This window comes from Lissotriton helveticus, chromosome 8, assembly GCF_964261635.1.
Source record: "Lissotriton helveticus chromosome 8, aLisHel1.1, whole genome shotgun sequence".
Lineage (NCBI taxonomy): Eukaryota > Metazoa > Chordata > Amphibia > Caudata > Salamandridae > Lissotriton > Lissotriton helveticus.
This window is the reverse complement of record NC_136069.1, coordinates 965,865,850-965,888,546: the sequence shown is the minus strand read 5'-3', so window position 1 is coordinate 965,888,546 and position 22,697 is coordinate 965,865,850. Positions and strand designations below refer to the sequence as shown.

The following is a 22,697-nucleotide window of genomic DNA, read 5'->3' as shown; positions in this document are numbered from 1 at the left end:
CCCCAAGTACAGCAGACAGAGAGGGCCAGGCTGTCTCTCGCACAAGGGGACAGGTAGTGGGCCTCAACCAGCAGCCCGTGACCAACCCCGTGCCTCAAGGTACAAGCTAGTAGCTTCTAGACTCCCACGGCCACAGCTCCATGGATTCAAAGCGGGGACAATTGGCACACCCCCACCGGGCCCCGTTAGCAGTAAGACCCCAGCCCCACTGTCTTCCAGCGAGCAGCTCAAAAGGGCGAGGGCCAGCCCATCACGTTCTCCGCGGCCGCAACAGGCCCACTAGGCCAGCAGCTAGGGACTTTTAGTTGGATCGCTTCCTCAGCCCCCACACTCCAAGAGGGGAAAGTCTCTCTCACCCACACGTGGGGCGATAAGCGGCCAGCTCTCCTTGGGTCCAGCTTCACTCAGCCAGGTGATAAGCGCTGCCGCCGCAGTTTCTAGGGGTGGGGGAGGGCCATACTTCCAGCTCTAGGCCTCCTCCGCACTACCCGTACAGTAGGCCTACCTCCACCAACAAGACCCCCAATTTCGGGATTACCGGGCCGCCGGGGTCGACAGTCTCAGCTGCTCTGCTGTTTATTTATTTAAGCCATTTCTAAAGCGCGCTGCAATCCTACGGGCATCCTGGTCTGCGGACCGAGCCGCGAGAGTCCCAAGGAGCCCCCCCAACACTCCTCACCTCTGGCGATGGATTCTCGGGAAATACCTCTGACGATGGATTCTCGGGCAATGGTGGGGAGCAGCAATCTCGTCTAGCGCCAGTCAGCGCAGGAGCACACTCCCGCCTCTCAGGGGTCTCTGCTGCCGCTTCCGCCGCGGGCACTCAGTGGGGCTCCCGGGCCACTCTGCTCAGCACAGCTCCAGTCGGCCCAGCCTCTGCTTTACCGCGCTACTGTGCCTCGCACCCCACACAGGGCCAGGAATGTATGCCTGCCTCCTCTGACGCCGCAGTGCCCTCTCTGCGGGCCTCTCCACTGCCGCGGGGCCGACAGCTCCAATCTGCTACGGCACCACTTCGGCAACCACAGGCCTCCGTACACCTCCAGCCACGAGGCCCGCCGGGCCCGACGTCCGCCCCTGGTCAGGTCCGCAAAATAGGGCCGCCAACCACTTCAGGGCAGCTCCCGGGCACAGGGCACCGCTGTCGCAAGCACGGATGGGCGCCTAACAGGGCGATATACAAGGCTGTAAATCAAGCGGCGCCGGAGGGACAATAAAGCACGTCCTACTCCGCCGCCATCTTGGGAGGAGCTTTTTAATGAATGCCTCAATACAGCATGCCTCGCTGAGAAGCACTGCCACACCAGGCTCGACCTAAAAAGGACCATTAGAAAGCTCATGGCTTTCTAAGGGAAGAGTAGTGGACATCTATAAAGCTGCTACATGGTCAACACCACATATGTTCACCAAACACAAGTGGATATTAAGACTTTTCAAGAGGCCCTGCTGGCTAAAGTCATTTTAGGAACCACACACCTGCATCATCTGCTCTCTAGTCACAGCTTATGGGAGACACTTTTTTACAGTCTTTGTAAAGCAGATGAAATACAGCAACCCAAGTTCGAAATGACAAATGCTATTTACCCTGTAACTATATGTAGCTATGATTCATGATGTTCCACACTTTATTACTCAATGCAAATAACACATTCAGTCAGAGGTCTCTACACACCACTAACAGTACTCATCCGCTGTGCATACAAAACAATGAGGTGAGTCTTTGCCCTTGTGCATTGTAGGCTTAGTGATGAGTCCCAAGATATCACAAGACTAATGCAGTTTGTAGTGACTGTTTAGATTATGCGCCGTAGTTAGGCTTTCAAGTTGCTGAAACTGCTCAGTGAAACATGCACCCGGGGCTTGTGGTTTCTGCTGCAGCCATTTCACTGCCTTCTTTTGAGAGAAACCCTAGCTGTGCCTGCTGTTGACAAATGTGTCTGGAAAAGGCTTCATTTAAATCTTTAGTTAGGTAAACTTCTCTTAAGTATGTGTGAGAAGCTGGGTTTCTGTTGCAGTAACCCCCCCCACACACTTTTTGCCAGTCTACTGATGCATGTTGACTTGATGTGCCCTGGGACCCTGCCAAACAGGTTCCTAGGGCCTGTGTTCTTTACCCAAAACTAACTCAATTGGCATCCCTGGCCTCCCCCTGGTAAATGGTACCACAGGTACCCAGAGGGCTGCAGCACTTTATATATATATATATATATCTCCTACTGGCAGTCGCCAGTAGGTAGTTATAGTTAGGATCTACTTTCCATAGGAAATCCTCAACATTCTATTGGGAATAACTTTGGCGCCGGTGGACGAATCTTTGCGAATTTCTCAAAGAAGATGGCCCGCTCCGCTCTGCTCCTTCCCTGAAAGTTTGGGGAGGGGGGATTCGTCAAGCGGGGGCCGAGATAAAAGGGGGGGTCCCAAAACGTGTTTTCCCCATGTTAATTTCCATAGGGTGGTTGGACTCAGTTTTAGCCCAAACGGCTGAATGGATTTCCACCAAACTTGGCAAAATTGTAGGGACTGGTAGCCCGATGTGCCTTTGCTATGTCTCAAGATATGTGCTCCAGTGGATTTTGAGTAATTTAGGTTAAAAAATATATATATATCTATAGGCGCGCCCCTGTACGCGCACCGGGGCGCGTACCAGCGCGCTACGCGAGTACGCGAGCGGAAAGCTGATTGGCTCTCGGGTGTCTGTCAACATTCCAAACAGTCCGGAGCGGCCACCATCTTGTGTCTCGGTAGGATCGAGACACAAGAGGTGGCAAAAACAAAGGGGGAAATGACCAAAAGGGGGCAGGGTAGACCACCCCTGACCCCCTAGGTTTGATGAGGCCTCGCGGGGCAAAAAAAAAAGTCATTTTTTTTTTATTTTCGCTGGGGGAGCGCCCGGTACGCGCACCGGGGAGCGTATCGGGGAGCGTACCCTGGTGAAAAAAGAATAAGAGTTTTTTTAAAATGTAGCATTTTTTTATAAATTGGAGGTAGTTCTAAAAATAACTGTTTTTTTATTCTTTTTGTTGTATTATATTTTTTTTATTGTTTTTTTGAAATAATTTTACTTTTTGGCTTTTCTGAACAGTTTTATATTTTTTTTTATTTTTTATGGGGAGAAACAAAAAACAGGGAATTGTAAACGGCTCAACTGGAGCAAAAAAAAAAACAGGAAAAAATTAATGTTTCTTCGGGCACTTGTGGTGATCACCAGCACGGATGATAAGTTTAATGCTTTGCTCACCATAGCAAATTGTCCCTCCACAAAATTTGCAAACTATTTTAAAATCGGAAACTTGGATTGAACGTTTGGGATCATCTCCCTTGCCTCTAGACCAGATGGAGTGGGTTGTTTACTTTGGGAGGTGCTGGGAGAAGATTGGGGAAGGTTTCTGGCCAGTTTCCTGACCTCTGCCCTAGCATAGTTGTTAGGGTGCCGGCGTTGCATGTGCCGAATCATGGTGTTGTTGCCAAAAGTATTTTTTGTTAGGGTTCCCCCTTGAAAGTTGAAAGCCACAGATTAAACAAGTAACCTTCGGCGCATTAACTTTCTTCTGGCCCTTTGGGATGGAAAAAAACTCCCAGATAATGTGCTCCTTTGGCTTATATGGGGTAGTATCTTCTGGAAGGAACCTCCCCTCCTCCTCCTCCTGCTCCTCCTCCTCCTCCTCCTCTTCTTGTTCTCCACCACTGTGGTGTTGTGGTGGTCCTTGTGGTGGTGGTGGTGGTGGTGCAGATGCTCCTGCTGCTGCTGCTACTGTAGCCATTTTTCAGACAAATAGGTACAGAGAGGTCTTTCAACAGGTCTTCTTCACTCAAAGTACAAAGTGAGAATGAGGAAAATAGGTGGGAGCTTTCATCATTTGGAAAACAAAACTGTCCTGAACCAATGAAAAGTGTTATTTTCAGGTCATATGACTCGGGCCTTCATCATTTGAAAACCAAAACTGATCTGAACCAATGAAAAGTGTTATTTTCAGGTCACATGACATGACGCGCTTACGCTACGAGCCCCGGGGCGCGCCCGGGGACGCTCACGTAGCACGATCGTTTGTGCTCGGGTGCGTTTACGCCGTGCGTCATAAGACTCATCATGCGGCTACGCGATACGTCACGATGTTTTCGTTTGCGGCAATAGCGCTAACGGGACGCTCACCGGTACGCGCAACGGGGCGCGGCCTTGCTGCGCTTACCGGTGAGCGCATCGGTACGCGCCCTGGGAGCGCTCCGGGGCAAAAAAAAAAAAACATTACAAAAATAGTATTACATAAATATACAATATAAAATTCATTATAAAAAAGATTACATTTCATACCTATAGAGATTTGCTATTAAAAAACCTTTGAAATTCACTGAAAAAACCATAGGTTTCACATCAGTTATAGTTAGGAATTAGCATTTAAAAAACCTATTAAATTCACTGAAAAAAACCATAGGTTTCACACCAGTTATAGTTAGCAGGAAATTTTACTCTCATAAAACCATTGAAATTCCCACGTTATAGTTAGTTGGACTCACTATAACTTGCGCGTGCAATGCACTGCTGATGACGTCACATATTACATCACTCATGACATGGTCAGTGACATCACTCATGACATCACTGATGACACCATCTTTGTGACAGTGACAGACCTCCTTTCACTGTAATCTAACCCTTGAAACACATATTCCAAAATAGAAACTACATTTTTTTTTTAAAAGGAGATACCCATATCAGTTACAACCAATTCAGTAATTCCACCATCTATATACACATCCACTCATTCACAAACAGTTCTATATAGTCACTCATACATATACTCACTCATCATATGTAGTGACACACCTATACATCCTGTTACACAATGACAGTCATCCAAAAGTTACTCATACACATACTCACACATGCAAATAAACTATTGAACATTCATTTATTTGCATATACAGCTATACTAAGTAATATATTATATATATATTATATATACTATACTAAGCACTAAGTAATAGCCCCACCAACCCATGCAGCCACTTATACACAAAGTGTAACACTAATCTATATATTTAAATATTTAAACATTACTCAGTAATATATGTATTCACTAAGATGTAGTGTAGTTCCTATAGTCCCAATAGGCTCTGCGCATTGGAATAATATCTTCAGTAGTGTAGACGTAGGACTGAGGTTATCTAGGTCTCTACTGACTATATTAGACTTAAGTTTTTTGCCAGCTAGCTCAGAGTTCACTAGAAACTTTCTCGAATAAGCGAGGAGGAGTTTAACCTCCCTGGATAGACAAGAAGGGATTTAGTTTCCGACGACCATAAAACATGACAACTTTGCTCTCCCTGAATAAGAGTGTATCTCTAGAGTTGTGTGAAAACAAGACAGCTATTTCACTCAGTCAATAAGTGCGTACTTAGTTTCACCAGATTGCAGAGAAAAGAGAGAGGGGTGTTTTCAATAAAAGGTGTTATTTATTGAGCAGTCTCCTTCCTCATGCAAGAGAAATGAATCGCTACAATTGCAATACTTATAGTGAAGTAAAGTGCATATAGTAAAAGCAGGATTATAAAATAATACTGTAAAAGCATTGATTGGTTTCTTAGCCATATGATACTTTAAAATGGATAAAATAGATACATACATATATACATTGACTAATCGTACTCAACTGGTGCTTCTAACTACGCCTACCCCGGTGTACCTGACCTAAGCCTAATACGTGGGAAGGAGTAAGTAAGTAGCAGTTTAAGTTAAGTTTGTTTTGCCAAGAATCTGACTCAAGATTTCTCTGTAAGGTTTTAGTCAGTTTAGTACCTGGATATTAGAAGGCAGGAGGGCTGGTATCTCTCTCTCAGGACTCGATATCCCAGTCACCCGCAAGGGTGGGCTGGAAACGCCGGAGGCTGGATTTCTCGGCAGGAGAAAAGACAGCGTCTTTCTCAGCGCGTCAAAAGGGAGGGGCAGTGTCTGTGGGCTCTCGCATCAGCTGGGCTCTCGGGCAAGTAGTAGCTGCTCCAGATTCATCACCACCGTGTCTTTGCTTAAGGCAGCGTTGGTATATTTATACCTGAAAGATGCCGGGTTTGACGTAAGGCTGGACATAAGACGTCAATAAAGATGTCACTAAGAACTGGTCGTTCTTACAGTGCTTTACATGAGTTCTTGGACGAAATCAAAACAAAGGCAGCGGGGATTTCCCAGGTTGCTGGAGGCTTGGATTTGTTTAAGAACTCTGTGTGCTTTCTAGGGGGCTGGAGGAGTAGGCTTGCTTAATGTGACAGCATGCGCTACGACTGAATTATGAATAGGGTTTCTATGCCGTTGTAGGGATATTATTGATTTATAACCGGACAAGGGCAAAGAATAGAAATATCGATTCAGGATCCTAGATAAACACACTACAAAGATACACTTAATAAGCTAGTTAACCAATCAATTAAAAAAAAAAAATCCATGTAAACACTTATTTAAACATTTACTCTTCCATCAACTTTTACATATACACATATATTTATTTTTCGGAAAGACACACATTCACTGGATGGTGTCATCAGTGATGTCATGAGTGATGTCACTGACCATGTCATGAGTGATGTAATATGTGACGTCATCAGCAGTGCATGCGCAAGTTATAGTGAGTCCAACTAACTATAACGTGGGAATTTCAATGGTTTTATGCGAGTAAAATTTCCAGCTAACTATAACTGGTGTGAAACCTATGGTTTACACACACACACACACACGCACACACACTCACTCACTCACTCACTCTAATTTTTTTTTTTTTTTTTTTACAGGTGCATGAGGCCTCTACCTTTAGTGTCTAATTCCATTCTTAGACATTAGAAACACCACAGCACCATAATGACTACACTGAAAACTGAAGTTTGCTATCAAACTTCTCAGCACATAAAACCCACACTGATGCCAGTGTAAGATTTAATGAAACATTCACACATAGGCAGACCCCCCAGGATATTGCGACATGGATTAGCAAATTTAGCGGCACAAATATGGAAATTTAGCGGCATTTTTGCGGCACTTTATTTTCCTCATAATCATTAGTTTTGAGCCTGAAATCGATGGAAACTGTTTTAGCAGAGTACTCCACTTTGAAATAGGCATGTTAAAAGTGTCTTCAGCTCATTGGAAGCCCAGCTACAATCCTAACCTCATGAGAGGGGCTCCCATTTCTCCCTGGGTTGTTCTAGCACCCATGTAAGCACCTCTGCCATGCACCACTGCCTCCTAGACCCATGAGGCATGATACCTTTTCCTCAGGTGCCCTAGGGCACAGGATCATAGTGGGTGGAAGTGCATTGCCATGGCTAATGTAAGCATGTTAAATATTGCTCTACGCAGCACTGGTGTAATGAAACCAGAGGGGGCCTCCCTGCAAGGTACGTGGAGTGACCCCCTCTGGACTCCATCAGGAGCCCTCCAGCCAGAGTATTGTGCTGAGGGGGCACTATGGTGCTCAGGGGCCACACCGAACTGCGGGGGCTGCTGGGGGCTGTGTTGCACCACTGCAACGCCGATTAGTGGCTTGGGGTGGGTGTAAGCCCTTTCACAATACTGCCCCACCTCAACGTGACTTACAGGTGCTGTGAGTGCAGTCTACATCCCAAATACAAGACTATTCCCACCACAACTCTTCTGCAAGCAACCCTCCCTCCCCAGGCTTTTGGCACAGAGATCTTTTTGCTACTTGTAGTTCTTACCTTGTAATCTTTCTAATTCAGCCTAATGCCTTGTAGTATAGGCGATAGGGGACTCTTACACCTTGTAATCCTTTTTTATATGTAACGTCATAGATATTTAATTCACAAGGGTATGATTTATTGTCTCTGTTTAATATGTGGGTGTGATGCAAAGCACTCTAACATCCTGCATTAGAAAGCATAGCGCTATAGAAGAATTGCATTAAAAACAATTATAAGTGCCTTTTAAATTGTTGTGTAATTAGTCATACAGATCCCCCTCATTTTGTGTATGGAGGTAACTAGTCCAGTACTACATATGACGGTATCCAAGAGCATATGTTAGAAACCGGTGGCCTGACCTACCGGAATATAGTGGGCAGGAGCCACAAGAAAGTTTGGCTTGTTTCGGGCTTGATGGTCCAGGAGAACCGCAAACGGAGTCTAAGCCAGGTATAAGCTTGGGTTTTCAGTGGCTATCGCACTTCAGAGTATTGTTTACTTCAGGAATGAAGAAAATAGGGCCCAGTATAATTATCAGAGAATTGGTAAATTCAGGTTTGTTACCCTGATTTTGTCACACTTTCACCTAAAGACCAAGTGTTTTCAGCAGCCAACATAAACCAATTTGAAGAGTTCCATTGGCTCTCTTAATCGTGTTTGGACTGGTAGCTGCTCTTACTGGCTCCCTGGAAAATAAGAAATCTATGGGTTTGGGGGAAACGGTTTTTATATTACGATCACAGGCATCCCAGAGACTCCTGGGTAAAGCTGAAGTATTTCAGTGTGTTTTCTTTAAAAATTCCTCCATTGTCATCCAAGCCCCGGACCATAATGCAGGCAGATTCTGAACCGAGTGTGGGGCTGTGGCCGGGTGGGCACAAGTGCTGAACATCAGGAGTTGTGCGAGGTAGTCCCAGGGTGCCAGTGTGGGAGTGTGGCTCTAACGCTGCCCCTTCCTTCTCCATGAGACGAAGCTGTGGTGTTCTTAGCTCTGCTTTCTGAACAATAAACCCTCTGATAGGCGTCAATGGCAGATGTACTCACTCCATCTAAGAGGACTAGTGCTTTTTCAGTGCATACATTGCAATTTTAGGTACGGAAATATACAATTGTTTGCCCATGATCAGATGATTTGCGGTTTAGCACTGAAGGCAAAACTCGAGTCATGGTGCAATAGCCAGCTACGATCCCACTTTATGGTGCAGCTGTAAATAAATCTTCATTATTATTGTGTTGTATTTCACGAAAGCTCTCGGGGCAAGATAAACATATTTGTGGCAGCCTCGTTTGGGCATTTTGAAATTCTCTTCTCGAGCCAGTTGAAAAATGTTAGACCACACGAACGCCCGCCCCCTATGTAACACGCTTTTCTCCTGTCCTTTTGGACATGTGGTTCCTCTATTCACTGCAGCACGAACCATTTAGCGCCTTCTGGAGCAAGAAACAGCCACAGCTCCTTCAAACTGAACCGGGACATGCAGCGCCCTGGAAAAAAAAATGAACAGATTGGCGGCACCATAACCCAGGCTAATTCTGTGAGGCCCTCACTTTCCGATCTTTGAGGGAGAGGCAGTGAAGCAGTGTCAGAATGTCTGGATGTTTGCAATGCTGGTGTGCAGTGAAGGTGGGGTCTCGGCAGGAGGCAACACCTACTCGGTGTCCCATGTACATTATTACTTTGATCCTAAGGTTCCCTTATGACGTCGCAGTCCTTTCAAAAGTAAAAAGGCGATGCAAATGCAGTTTTGACAGCATGAAACGGAAGATGCGCAGTGGCTTTTGGTGATATGTTAGAGGAATGAAAGGCGGAGTGTTCGGTACAGGTGAGAATGTTGGTGTCTTGCTTCACGAAGAAGAAAGGATCCTCTGTTCTTGAGGGAATCTTGATGTGTTTTCATTCAAATGAAGAAATGGCTATTTGGACAGTGAAGCGGAAAGGAAAACATTGCACGGCTTTCTCTGAGACTCATCTCCATCTAAAGCGCACGCAGCCACGCACATAGATGCTTTAATGCCGAAGTAAGCAGGCAGCTATTTGGGCTGTAGGCGCCCACGTGATGACGTAGGCGCATACAGCCAATAAGATGTCACCATCTTTTTTGCTGCCTGCTGAAGACCTTTTTCGCGGCCAAAAAGGTCAATATCGCGGTCATCGTGCCCTTCAGATGATTTCGCGATTATTTTGCAAATCGCGAAAAACTGGAGGGTCTGTAGAGGGCATCTTAGAGATGCTCCCTGAAAAACGACCAGCCTCTGGTGGGTACCCTGACTGCTACACACCAGCCTGACACCACAAGACATGTTTCTGGACCCCTAGGATGGGAGCCTTCACTCCCTGAGCTCAGAAACAAAGCCTTTCCTGGACGGAGGTGTTCACACCTTCCCCAGGCCAGGAAGAGCCATCTGTGGCGGGGGAGCTTCAAAGGCCTGGCAGCCTTTGTAATGTGACCCCCAGCCTCTCCTGCTATCAGGAGCAGGCCCCCTTCCTGTCTCCCCTCCTTTTCAGCGGGAAGAACAGGCAGGAAAAACTAGCCAGCCCAGAAAGTGTGCCCACCTCTGCCAACTCCACCCCTCAGGTGGGGGAGGCGAGGTGAAGCCCACTCTTCAGTGCCCGCCACCTTGTAGAAGGCAGGCATTCTCCAATTAGGATTGGGGATTGTACTCACTCCCCCCCATGTGGGGTGAGAACACCAAGGGTGTAGTCACCCTAAGGTCAGTAGCCCCCCTAAGGTCAGTAGCCCATTGGCAACTGACCTAGAGAGCCCTAAAACGGACCCTAAAAACAGTATTTAGGGGGCAGCCCTGAACCAAGAAAGCACACAAGAAACTACATGAGAAGAAGGACCGAACAGCTGTGCAGAAGCTAACAAGAGAAAGACACCCACTGACTTGGCCCCAGCCCTACCAGCCTATCTCCACCTCCAACCTGATCCAGCGAAATCCCGTTGTGTCCTGCAGCCAGCAACCTTGAAAACCTTGAATGACCTGCCTGCTTGCAACCTCAAAGACTGTGTCTCCTGTGAGCACTGGATTTGTTCATCTGCAACCTCTGGTTCCGGCCAGACACCTCAGACCCGCCACACTTTGCACCCGCTGTCCACAGCCCGAGCTTGAGAGGGCAAACACCATGAGGAGGTCTCCCCGGCGATCCTAACCAGAGACCCGGTGACTCCTGACCTGCCTCAATCCTCCAGGCGACGCCTGCAGCCTAAATCTGGAAGGTCCCCCTAAATGCGACCAGGAGCTGGTAAGAAGATCCAACCCCAAAAGGCACCCAACGCCCCATGGCCTTGGGTGGCCAAACCGACGATTCCTAACCAACCCCTACCTTCCCAACTTACCTCTCGCAGTGGTGATCGCACCCAGAAGACCTTCGTCCCCAAGCCTGCAGCGCCTATGCAAACCGGAGGTTCCCCATTGCAAACCGGGCGCCCAGCTTCGAAACAGCACCCTGCACCCAACCGCCCTAGTGCCGCTGACGGTGCTCCTTTGTTGCCACTTTGTTTCCCCATTCGCCCTGAACTAAAGTCTAGGAGCTTTGCTCCCACAACCAAATGGCCTGCTCGTCAGCAGCCACCAACCGGAGGCCCCCTATCCCCCTTTGCATAACATTGGGCCTCAGCACTCTGCACCCAGCTTCTCGTGCCGCTGAGTGTGTAACAAGAGTGCATCCTTGACCCTGGGGGGCCCCTAAGTCTACTCCCAGAACTTCAACTACCAAATACTTACCTTAAAACCGATAACAGTATTTCCCTCTATAGGATAACATTGACTGTATTTCTTGGAAACGTTTTCAAGTGTGGAGTTTGAAAACCTAAAGAAATTCTTTAAAATAGTGCTATTCAACCAAAACGCTTTTAGATACCTGTGTACAGAAATGTCCCAGAGTAGTATCCAGGTATACTACTACTCTGAGTAAGAAAAGTAATCTAAAAAGTAACTTACCTGGTATTTTAGTGGAAAGCCCATTCCAGTCTATGTACTATATTTACAAAGTATTGCATTTCTCTGCAACCATACTGTAAGTCGAAACAAAGTGCATATACAATTACAAATGAAACTGTTTACAAACTGCATTACTACTGTAAAGTAATTATTGCCTACCTGTGCCAGGCTTGCTTGGTTCTAGAAAAAAAAAGAACTAAAATAATATTTTTTTATACAAAAACAATTGGTCTGAAGTTTATTATTTTAGTGTGTGTATTAATTTGCTGACTGTGTACAACAAATGCTTAACATTGTCCTCTGTTACTGCCTTACTGCTCGACCACACTACCAAAAATAGAGAGTGAGGCGCTATCTTACTTTACCTCTGCCTACCTTCGGGGTTCCACTAGACTCTGTACATACTATACCTCACTTTGGTATAGTATATACAGAGCCAGCTTCCTACAGTATGTCCTTGAGAACTCATTTCAATCCAGTGTTGTGGCTACCTGTTTCGATAGCACAGAGTGACAAAATAATTTCCTTACATGCTTGAGATTTTGTTGCTACACAATTGTAAAACGTGTTAGGAGCAGATTTCACGCCCTTATGTTATAGCAGATGTTTTTTTTTTCTGTTGACCTCCATTATTATATTTTGATGCAAAAATGTGTTTTCACTGCAATTCTTTTTTGCCTCTATGCATTATGAAGATTGTGTCTAGCCTCAGAAGTTTTTGTTCTTTTAGAATGTCTGAATGTCTGCAAAAAAGTTACTTAGGTTCTTGTTCTGTTTTGTTTTTTTAAGGCATAACGCCTTTACACTGTGCAGTAATGTCCCACAACGCTGCCATTCATGAGCTTCCACGGAGCCTCCAGCCGCATTCACCTGAGGCTCAGGACCTTCTGTTGAAAAGCAAGCGTCTGATAGATACAATCCGATGTTTGATCCAGATGGGAGCATCAGTTGAAACCAGAGTAGGTTCAGTTCATCTCTAAGCGCTCTTTAAAATAAATCTAAAAAATAAGTACAGCGGGCAAGTATATCTTTAACATGGTGTGATCCAGCATGTTTGTGAGCTTTTCTCATCAGTGAATGCTTTTGACTTGTCTGATGTGTTAACTTAATTTATCTTTTGCATAGCTGTTAGTGACTATACAATTCATCAGAACATTTATTTGGCATTGCAGGCCTCTGTAGTGAATATGATATTAAAAGGAGTGGCACTTTTTTTTCACATTTGAAATGATCACGTTGAAATGTCATAAAATTAATAATAACTTGTGAAATGGTCACAAATGCTGTTGCTTTTGTCTAAACATAAAATAATCACTTGAAGCTTTCTGGTGATTCACTCATTTGCGTAAATAACCTAATGAAAAGTGTAGGGCATACTCTGGTCTTCTCATAAACATTGTATGACAAACCTTCTGTGATACTACTTGCGCCTCATTAGAAATGTCTACCTTTCATAGGATCTTAAGAGTGGCCGATCTGCGCTGCATTTGGCTTCTGAAGAGTCAAATATCGAACTACTTCGTTTATTTTTGGACTTGCCAAATTCCATGACTTTTGTGAATGCTAAGGTAATGTTGTTTGCCAGTCAGCAACTAAGAAGTAAGAGCTATATTGATTGAAACATGTTACTATTGTCCTTCTGATTTTTCTCCAATTTTCCAGGCATATAATGGTAATACTGCTCTTCATGTGGTTGCTAGTCTGCATCATCAGTTGACTCAGTTAGATGCTGTCCGTCTGCTGATGAGAAAGGGAGCTGATCCAAGTATGAGAAATCTTGAAAATGAACAGCCAATTCATCTGGTGGCGGAAGGACCTCTGGGTGAACAGGTGAGGTGAAAATATATCCCAGAATGTTAAATGTTGGTTTAGCCAGTCTTCTGGACCGAGCCTGCAGCCTTTATCTCTAACCGAGAATCTCCATTGTTTTCTATACAGCAACCAACGCCTCGTTTGCACCCGGCCGCTCCTGTGCCACTGGGGGTGGAGCTTCGGTGCTACTCGGTGGCCACTACAGTGCTGTCCTTAACCCTCAGGGTTTGTGTCCCTAAAGTTTAGTTTAGGGATGTATAGAGCGCATGGCTACCCTTAGGCATCCCAGCACTGTTTGAAGCAAGACGGGGGAAATTCTAGCAGATAAGCTTAGGAAAACAGCCATGTTTTCAGTCTTTTTTTAAAGGTCATTTTGTTCTTGATCATTCGCTGCTCTGGGTCCATACTGTTCCACAGCTTGGGTACCAGGTGTTTGAACGACCTCCCACCCCATCTCGATCTTTTGATTCTGGTGGTGTGCATCAGAAAATTTGATCCTAATCTGAGATAGCGACTTGGTAATACTGAGAGATCAGTTCTCGTACCAACGTGGGGCCTTTCCCGTGCATAGCTCTATGAGCCCGTCAGAGGAACTTGAATTTGAGCCTGGCTTTGACCAGCAGCCAGTGTAGCTCCTTAAGGGAGGCTCTAACTGACTAATGCCTGGGTAATTTCAGAAGCAGTCAGGCTGCTGCATTCTGTACCACCTGCAGTCTGTCTGTGACATATTTGGGGGAGAGTCCGAGTCAAATACACTTTATTCGATTATTTTAAAATCATAAAAGTATGCTATACTATACATTCATTTTTGATCATACAAACACAAGTAGTTAGACAAACAATGTTAAAACCTATATAAAGGGGAAAAAACATGAATTCAATGTACACATCTTCATTTCAGATCAGAGTTGAAAGCAACCATTTTTACAGCTGCAGAAAAAAATGTGCAAATCCTACAAAATTTAATAGATTCTAGGATTATTACAGTTCTATATACAAAGTGCTAAGTGCAAGGAAAAATGTATAAAGTTTACATAGTTCATAATTAATTTTTACTAATGGTTCAAGGTCATAGTTATCCGCAATCTATTTTGTCTGGATCGAATAGACATAATCAGAAAATTAGCTACCCCATACATAACCAATGGGGATTCCATAAGCTGCAGGAACAATAAGGCTGGTTTAACCTGCATAAACCTTTGGTTTTTCAGTAATGGTTTGATGAACTTTTCCCTCCCACTCTTAAAAAGAGGGCAGAAGAACACAAAATGTAATAGGTCCTGGTCAGAAAAGTCATCACATTTACAGGGAGCATTTTCGTGGGGCTTACACCACTTCTCATATTCTCCTAAGAGAAAGTGAGCTAAATTGAAGCGAAATCTTGTAAGGACCCATCGATGAAAAGGTTTATTTACTATAATCAGGTAAGGTTGAATAGATAGCGTGGGACCTTACAGTTGGCTTCAAGATTTCTCTAGCCTCCCTTTCTGCCTCCTTTTTCTTTGTATAGTGGATCTTAACCCAATTTATATCCTCTTTCACCAAGCTCTCTGGTTTAAAATATAGATCGGGACGGCCCAGGTATACTGCAGATTTTTTAATGTATGTTAGCCACCCGATCTCCACCGCATTGTCCCGCCCCATACAATCCCCAATAATCTTGTGGTTTAAAGTTAAAACTGGGTTAAGCCATATCTTAATCCATGACAATAGCGGGGCCAAAGACAGTGAATCTTCGATATACCCCATCCCCAATTCCATATGAACCGAGAATGCTGGGGTAGATTGAGAGAGACCCAGTATAGATCGCAAGAATATATTTTCCTCTCTTTGTATTTGAGCCAGATTTTTATAGCCCCAGATGGATGCCCCATACCTAGCAATAGCCAAGGTTTTGGCTCTATAGATGGACAATATGGCCTCAGCTGGCTTACCACCCAGTCGTTTTGCAAAGCCCAGAATAGCGGCAGCCGATCTCTTGACTGCCGCTGTTTTACTTTTAATTTGTGGTGCCCATGTCCCCCTCTCATCGAACACCACACCTAAGTAGGTGAAAACTTTGACCTTGGTAAGCACTGAGCCATTACAGGAGAGAGTTTTAATACTATTCTTACATTTACCTACTGCCATTATGTGGGATTTCTCTATGTTAACTAGTAGGTCCAAATCTTGCATAAATGCACCAAACGAGTTTAATAGAAGTTGTAATCCATTTGGGGTTCTTGACAATAGAACTGTGTCGTCGGCATATAATAAAACCGGCAAAGAGGAGCCACCCATACGCGGTACATCAATAGAGGCTGCTTCCAACGTTTTTCCCAGTGAATTGATATAAAGGGAGAAAAGCATAGGGGCCAAAATGCACCCTTGGCGCACCCCCCTACCAGACTTAAAGAAAGCAGTGCAATTTCCCTCTTGAGACATGCGAATAGATGCCCTCAGATCACTATGTAGCTGCGCCAGGAAATTTACAAGTTCCCTTTCCAGGCCCATTTCCAAAAGAATTGTCCACAGCCTTGACCTATTAACTAGGTCAAAGGCTGTGGACAGGTCCATAAATGCTAGGTACATCATCCCCTTTGATGCTACTGTGTATTTACTCAGTGTGAGATGTAAATTTAGGCATTGGTCCTCTGTGCCTCTTCCTGAGCGAAAGCCGTACTGAGCTTCACACAGAATATTTTTATTTATCGCCCAAGATGAGATTCTTTCTAGGATAACTTTGCCCAGGATTTTAAACGAAGAATCTAACAAGGATATGGGCCTATAGCATCTTGGGTCCCCCCTTTGGCCCTTCTTAAAAATGGGGATTATGGTGGACTTTGACCATGATTTTGGGGCTTTTAACTTATCCAGACTAATCACATTAAAGACATTGGTGAGAACCACTGCCCATATGTCGGGATTAGCTTTAAACATGTCTGCCGGGACGCCATCTGGACCTGGGGCTTTTTTGCCTGCTGTTTCTTCGATGGCTTTCTGTACCTCTTTAATGCTAAAACTGGGTAGGTTCTCCTGTGGTTCCAACAGGGTTTGGTCTAATGTGTCCAGATCAAGGTTACTTCCATAGATTTTGTGGAAATGATCCAACCAAACCTGTTCAGGGATATTTACTTGTAATAAAGCATTATCTTTCCCATTGAATAAGGGGGTATTAACAATTTTCCAAAATTTAGCGCTATCCCTCAGCGTTGCCTTATCATATAAATCATCCCAAGCTTGTCTTTTAATTTCGTTTTTTCGTCTTAGGATATTTGAATTATACTTTTTCCTAAATATGGCCACCTCTTGTTTATCTCTGGGTATTTTTTTTAATGCTTTATATAAGTCTCTATGAGATTTGGAGCATTCCTTGTCAAACCACCCCTTTTCCTTTTTCACCTTATTTTTCGATTTACATTTTAAATCATCCGCTACTTGTTTACAAATTATTTCAAATGATAAAATTATATTCCCCTCATACTGTAGTGGGTCCCTACAGATGTTAATTTCTTTGCCCACCTTTTCTCTTAAGGAATATAAGAAATCCTCTGGGATGACTTTGTTCCATTTAACCCGTCTTCCCTGGTCTTTAACACTTAGATCTGTAAATGATTCCACGTTTATTCCTTTGTTAAAAAACAACATGTTATTATCTACCTCTAAAATTACAGGATTATGATCACTAAATGTTGTGTGTACAGCATTATAAAAAATTACATTTTCCAGCATGCCCGGCGAGATAAATATATAATCAATAATAGTATTGCTGTCCCTAGCACTGTAAGTTGGCGCCCTCTCATTAATGTCATAGAACTGTGGTTCATATAAATCATTTTCTAAAAGAAGTTCTTCCAGGGCAGACCCCTTTACAGAGTGTTCAAAGTGTGGATAGGGAAGCATATCAGTATTAATAGTATCTCTAAACTGGCAGTTCTGCTGGCATAAATGTATATTAAAATCCCCCATCAGGAAAAAATATACAAAAGTTGTTTGACTCTCCTTATATTTACATAAAAACTTAGTCAAGGAGTTAATGTTGTCATTTGGTACTGTACTATGTATGCTATTATGAAGGTTAATATAGACACATTTATAATTGTTAGGCATAGTAATCTCTACAGCTAAAAAGTTAATGGATAATATTTTCAAAACCTTTACGGTGCCCCTCACATTCACAGATATCAAAAACAACAAACCCCCCTTATTTCGACCTGAACTCGATAGCTGGGCAGCTAAAAAATGAGAAGTGTATCCATCTAACCAAAAATCACAATCCCTATCCCACGTCTCCTGAAGGGCAACCACATCACATTCTTTTAGCAGCCCCAGCCATTTTATATCATCTCTTTTTGAGCTTAAGCCTGCAATGTTCCAACTCATCAATTTCACAGGTATGGCAAACCCTAACTGGCCTGCTCTTGGGAGGCTGCTTTCAATTATATTCCGCTGTGTTATTTCTACTGTTAAGGGTTCCGAAGCGATGCCTATGGGAATAGATGGGCAATTCTCCTGTACCTGCTCACTATCGTTACACTGGCCCAAGCATCTGCACCACTCCAAGGAATCAGTCCCTCCCTCCCCAATTTTACTGTTGAGAACTTCCATGGTGCTAGCTATCCGAATCGGGGCTTGATATACGAGTCAATCGCAATCATTTAAGTTAGATAGTGCAGCAAATCTGTTTTCTAAGTTTTCTAAGTTAACACCCCAGTCATCTCTTTGGACACTCCCTTCCACACCCCTTCTGTTTGCCACTGTAGTCCATTTAGTTCTTAAGACACTTGATTTTGCAATAAAGCCTCTTCTACTATAGAAGAAGTCCAGTGTGAGAGGGATGATTTCTGCTGTTCTGCGTTGTGGGGGCAAGAGATTAGGTAGAATCTCAGGCAATACTTCTGGCCCCTTAAAATTAAGAACCACGCAGTCGCCTTCAAATCTTTTTGGGCTATTGCCTATCCATTTTACTCTCCTGGCTGTTAGTAGTTCCTCTGCAAGCTTCTGTTTGCCCCAATGGGTAATGTGCATATTATTCGTAAGCCAATGTAAAGCTTTGCTTAGAAGAGCTTGGGAAGACTCTATCTGTCCAGATTTTAGAATTGGAACATTTGCAAGGACCAGGATCCGCGGAGATGCTTCTACGATTAATTCCACTGGGCCTGATTCAGGAAGGGAATCTCCCCCCGACCCGCTAGTTGCTATTGGATCTAGTGCACAATGAGCATTTTCTATTGGAAATGGTATGGAGATAGGTGGATGAGTCTGAACCACCGACTCCCCACTTTCTCCAATTCTCCCATCTATGAGTTTAATTTGCTCTATTTTGTCCATCACCTGGTTGGGTATTTCTCCCAAATTTTCATTCGTGGACAACAGGAGCCCCTCAAGTTTATGAACTTTATCGGTTAATTGGTCGATCCTGGATATCAATGGTTTAATTATACCCCTCATTTTTTGGTCAAACAGTCCCATAAGTTTCTTAATGTTGGCCTCATCCCACATCATACTGCCCTCATCCTCGGCTACTACGGTGTCTAAAATATTTTTCCTAGGTGGGGTTGCTGGTCTTTTTCTACTAGACCGTAATCCAGTACGTCTAGGTTGTCCCTTTGTGACCCCTCTTGTCACCCTAGGTGCAGGGACAGGTATAGATTTAGGGGGACTTCCCACCACGATTTCTAAATCTAGATCTGAATCATCGTGATCAGCCTCAATTATGTTGCTCAATATGTCTGGTGACAGTACATTATTCACAGGACTATCAGTACCTAACTGGGAGGGCACCCCTTGCTCAATGACATCTTCTGCATCCTGTAAGTTAACTCGAGGGTTACTCTGTGTGAGAGGGAACGATGTATTAAGGGCAGGGCTATCAATACTAGTCTGGGTAACCACCCCTAGACCATTGGGATTATCTAGATCCTGTGTAATAACTTGAGGGGAGTCAGTTAAAATCATGTTAGGTGTTAGACTCAAACCCAGGGAAGACCGTCTATCATTATTTATCTTAGCATCCACTTGGACTAAATAATTGTCCATTGTGTTTGATGGGGCAATACATTGTTTCTGTTTAGACATGATTGAAAAACAAAAACGCTTAACAATCAGAATGGCCCCTAAAGATATCAAGTCTGTTTTGCCACGAGTCACTACTGGCGAGTACTGTTTAGCCCTCAGCCGGTAAACTATAATAGTAACAATTGTACTTCAGGAATTATCTTGAAAAGTTAAGGTCACTCACGAAGATGAAAAGTCAATGTTCCTGGCCCAGTCCAGTCGCTGCCAATCGCGGACTGTCGCAGACTGTCCCGCCCTTGTCCCGGGCTTCTCCCGGCTCACTCCCGCGCGCTACAGCGCAGCGGACAAGACTGATAAGTTTATAGGTTGTGTATAAGAGGGGAGGAGCCTGCAGGGAGAGCGACTCAGCTGCTGGCAATGGAGACGGGCGGGCGCTCCTGGGACTTGTAGTCCTGCGCCCACCCTCGCTCGCAGCCCTGCACCAGCAAGCGCCCCAAGATGGAAACCGGGCGCCTGGTAGGTTCCTCCTCAGTCCAACAATGCAAATGTGGCAATAGCACGGCCCAGCACGAAGCGGGACCCGCGGAGCGGGTTCCGCAAGAAGTAACGGGAAGAGCAGTCAGAATCAAGCAGCTCGCAGTCCCAATCCTTTGGCAGGCAAAAGAAAAGCAATCCGACGAAGCCCCAGGTACAGGGGGTTTTACTGCAGTGAATGCGGGGGAGGAGCCTGCAGGGAGAGCGACTCAGCTGCTGGCAATGGAGACGGGCGGGCGCTCCTGGGACTTGTAGTCCTGCGCCCACCCTCGCTCGCAGCCCTGCACCAGCAAGCGCCCCAAGATAGAAACCGGGCGCCTGGTAGGTTCCTCCTCAGTCCAACAATGCAAATGTGGCAATAGCACGGCCCAGCACGAAGCGGGACCCGCGGAGCGGGTTCCGCAAGAAGTAGCGGGAAGAGCAGTCAGAATCAAGCAGCTCGCAGTCCCAATCCTTTGGCAGACAAAAGAAAAGCAATCCCTATTTGGTGGAGCTCAAGTATAAGGAGTTGCCGTAGTCAAGTCTTGACACCACCAAGGCTTGAACCACTGTCTTCCTTGAGTTTTCTGGGAGCAGGCTCAGAATTTTCCTGATCGTTCGGAGCATCCAAAAGCAGGTGCTAGCCAATTTTTTTGCTTGGATCTACATTGTTAGGTTCTGGTCCAGCCACATCCCAAGATTTTTTATCGAATTTTTCGGGGGAGGCGGGGTACCCCATTTAGCTGGCCTGGGGATCTCCGAGCATGGGCTGACGTTGCTGCTTAGGAACATAAGCTCGATTTTATCCCCGTTTAGCTTAAGGCTGCAGTCAGCCATCCAGGAGCCAATCTTTTCAAGGCAGGGGCTAGTTGTCCATGGTCTGAGTTGATGGAGTCTGAGATTGAGACCACTAGGTGTGTGTCATTGGCGTATGACACAATGGAGAGACCAAACTCCTGTACTATGTGGGCTACTGGGCTTGAGTATATATTAAAGAGGGTCTGACTCAGGGAAGATCCCTGAGGGACCCCTCATGGGGCTGAAAAGGAGTTTGAAAAGATTCCGGCCTCCATGCATTGGAAAGAGCTACCATCCAGGAAAGAGTCCAGCCATTTGATGGCTGTACCCCAGATTTCAATTCCCTTCAGTCTGTAGACCAGTACGGCGTGGTCTACCATGTCAAATGCCATGCTGAGATCCAGTAGCATGATTGCAGCGGCTCTTCCCTGGTCTAAAATGCTTTTTAGTTTTTCGGTGACAACAAGCAAGGCTGACTCAGTGCTGTGTTTTGGTCGAAATCCCATATGTCTCTGATGTATGATCCCATTGTCTTCTAGTAATTGCGAGATAGTGCGATTCACGTGTTTCTCGGCGATCTTGCCCAGGATGGGTAGTAATGAGATCGGATGGTAGTTTGCCAGAGAGGCGGGGTCAAGTTTTTTTTTTCTTCTTCCAGTTGAGGTTTTACTATGCATGCTTCCACTCTTTAGCTACTGTCCCACTTTCCAGGGATAGGGAAATGAGGTGGGAGAGTTGGGTTAGGACACCTTTCCCACCATGGGCAAGAATATGAGGTGGAGCCGTGTCTAGAGGGGGACCCTGATTTGATATTCTGTCCCAACCACCTCCTCACTCAGTTCGGGGAAAGTGAGAAGGGGGTGGGGGGTAGAGGGTAGTTGCTGTTCTATATTCCAGGGAGGTTCGGGGGGGGATGGTGGGGGCTTCGGTGATTGTTGATGCAAGGCTGATGTTAGGGTGGAGTGTGTTATAGATGTTTTCTACCTTGCTCTTAAAAAATGAGGCTAGCTCATTGCATCTCTCTTTTGAGCACTGGGAGGCGTTTGTGCCTGAGTCAATTGTAGAGAGGGACTTTACCATTTTAAAAAACTCCTTAAAAGAGTTGGAGGACTTCGCGATTTTTCCTTCGAAGAAGGCAGTTTGTGCTTTCCTAATTTCCTTATGATATTGCTGGATAGCTAATTTGTAGGCTATTTTAAGCTTGGGTCATACGTTTTTCTCCAATTTCGTTATAGCTTTTTACAGCTTTTTCTTTTGAGCGACCAACTCACGGCTGAACCAGGATGATCTGTTGGAGTTTTTTAGATTTATTGGACCTGGTTTTTTAAAGTTCCGGTCTATGGATCCGTTTATCCAGGATACCCAATTTTTATGGGCTTCTTTTAAATCTTTTGATTCTAGTGGGTAAGCTGACTCAAGGTCTGTGGTCCCAGCTTCGGGCGCATGCCTTGGCCATTTACGTCCCAGTACAGGGCTTACTTTTTTGGGCTCTGTAATGTGGGGTTTTAGAAACCGGATTGGGATGAAGAAGTGGGCTGTCCAAGGCATAAGTATGTAAATGTAAATGTAGTGTACTTGTATAGCGCACGAATCGACCCCAGCTGGGGTATCTCGGCGCTTGTACAAATACCGCTGTGGAACCCTTCCTGGCTTTTCCCTGTGAATTGCCCACTCCTGGGCACCCCCAAGGTGAAGCCAGACATCCTAGCTTTGTTGGGGCCGTTGTGGAGATTAAGCAAGCTATTGCCCAGAGTTGCAGAGTGGGACCCATGATTAGAATAGGCACCGAGGCGAGAATTATCCGGTCCGAGGAAGTTGAGCCCAAGACCTGCTGAGGCGGGAATTGATCCCTGGTCCCGGTCTAGACCTCTGCATCAGGGTCTGCCGCTCTAACCATTGAGCCACACTTCTCCACTGGGGGCTAGTGCTTCCAGTCTGGGGTCATTTGA

The 22,697-nt window shown here is 45.2% G+C and overlaps 1 protein-coding gene across 2 annotated transcripts in view; it reads left to right on the top strand.

Annotated features, from left to right (window-relative positions):
* The window catches only part of NFKBIZ (NFKB inhibitor zeta), a 542,353-nt gene that overhangs the window by 412,763 nt on the left and 106,893 nt on the right, over positions 1-22,697 (top strand). Inside the window, exons 9-11 of one of the 2 annotated variants that reach the window (XM_078657808.1) lie at positions 12,418-12,587; positions 13,086-13,196; positions 13,291-13,458. In XM_078657808.1, the coding sequence (XP_078513934.1) occupies positions 12,418-12,587; positions 13,086-13,196; positions 13,291-13,458 (449 nt within the window). The remainder of the gene's footprint in view (positions 1-12,417; positions 12,588-13,085; positions 13,197-13,290; positions 13,459-22,697) is intronic. The other variant, XM_078657809.1, reaches the window with a different exon arrangement.